This window comes from Morone saxatilis, unplaced genomic scaffold (genome assembly GCF_004916995.1).
Source record: "Morone saxatilis isolate NCDOM2014 unplaced genomic scaffold, NCSU_SB_2.0 Contig3, whole genome shotgun sequence".
Lineage (NCBI taxonomy): Eukaryota > Metazoa > Chordata > Actinopteri > Moronidae > Morone > Morone saxatilis.
In genome coordinates this window covers 425,694-426,014 of record NW_023339873.1, presented here as the reverse complement: position 1 = coordinate 426,014, position 321 = coordinate 425,694, and the positions used below count along the sequence as shown (strand labels likewise).

At 61.7% G+C, this 321-nt stretch overlaps 1 protein-coding gene across 1 annotated transcript in view; it reads right to left on the bottom strand.

Moving 5' to 3' along the window:
- hectd1 (HECT domain containing 1) overlaps positions 1–321 on the bottom strand; it is a 9,786-nt gene that overhangs the window by 151 nt on the left and 9,314 nt on the right. Inside the window, exon 16 of the mRNA XM_035673608.1 lies at positions 7–247. Coding sequence (XP_035529501.1) covers positions 7–247 — 241 coding nt within the window. The remainder of the gene's footprint in view (positions 1–6; positions 248–321) is intronic.

The following is a 321-nucleotide window of genomic DNA, read 5'->3' as shown; positions in this document are numbered from 1 at the left end:
GAGGACGAGGTGGAGGAGGACGAGGACGAGGTGGTGGTGGTGGTGCCGCCGCTGGCCGCCGGCATCACAGAGGGTCCCACCGTGGAGGAGGCGGGGCCTGAAACAGTGGATGAGACAGGTTTGGGTGACGGCGCTGTGGCAGCCGACTCAGGGTCGTACCCTGGAGCAAGCTTGAGGTCAAACTTCCCTTCAGCGCCCATACGGTAAGAGTTAGAGCCGCCAGCATCCCAGGTTACATCAATCCAGCCTGGATGGACAGAGAGATAGGAGGGAGACGGACGGATGGATGTCAGAGACCCGGCAGAGAGAGAGAGAGAGAGA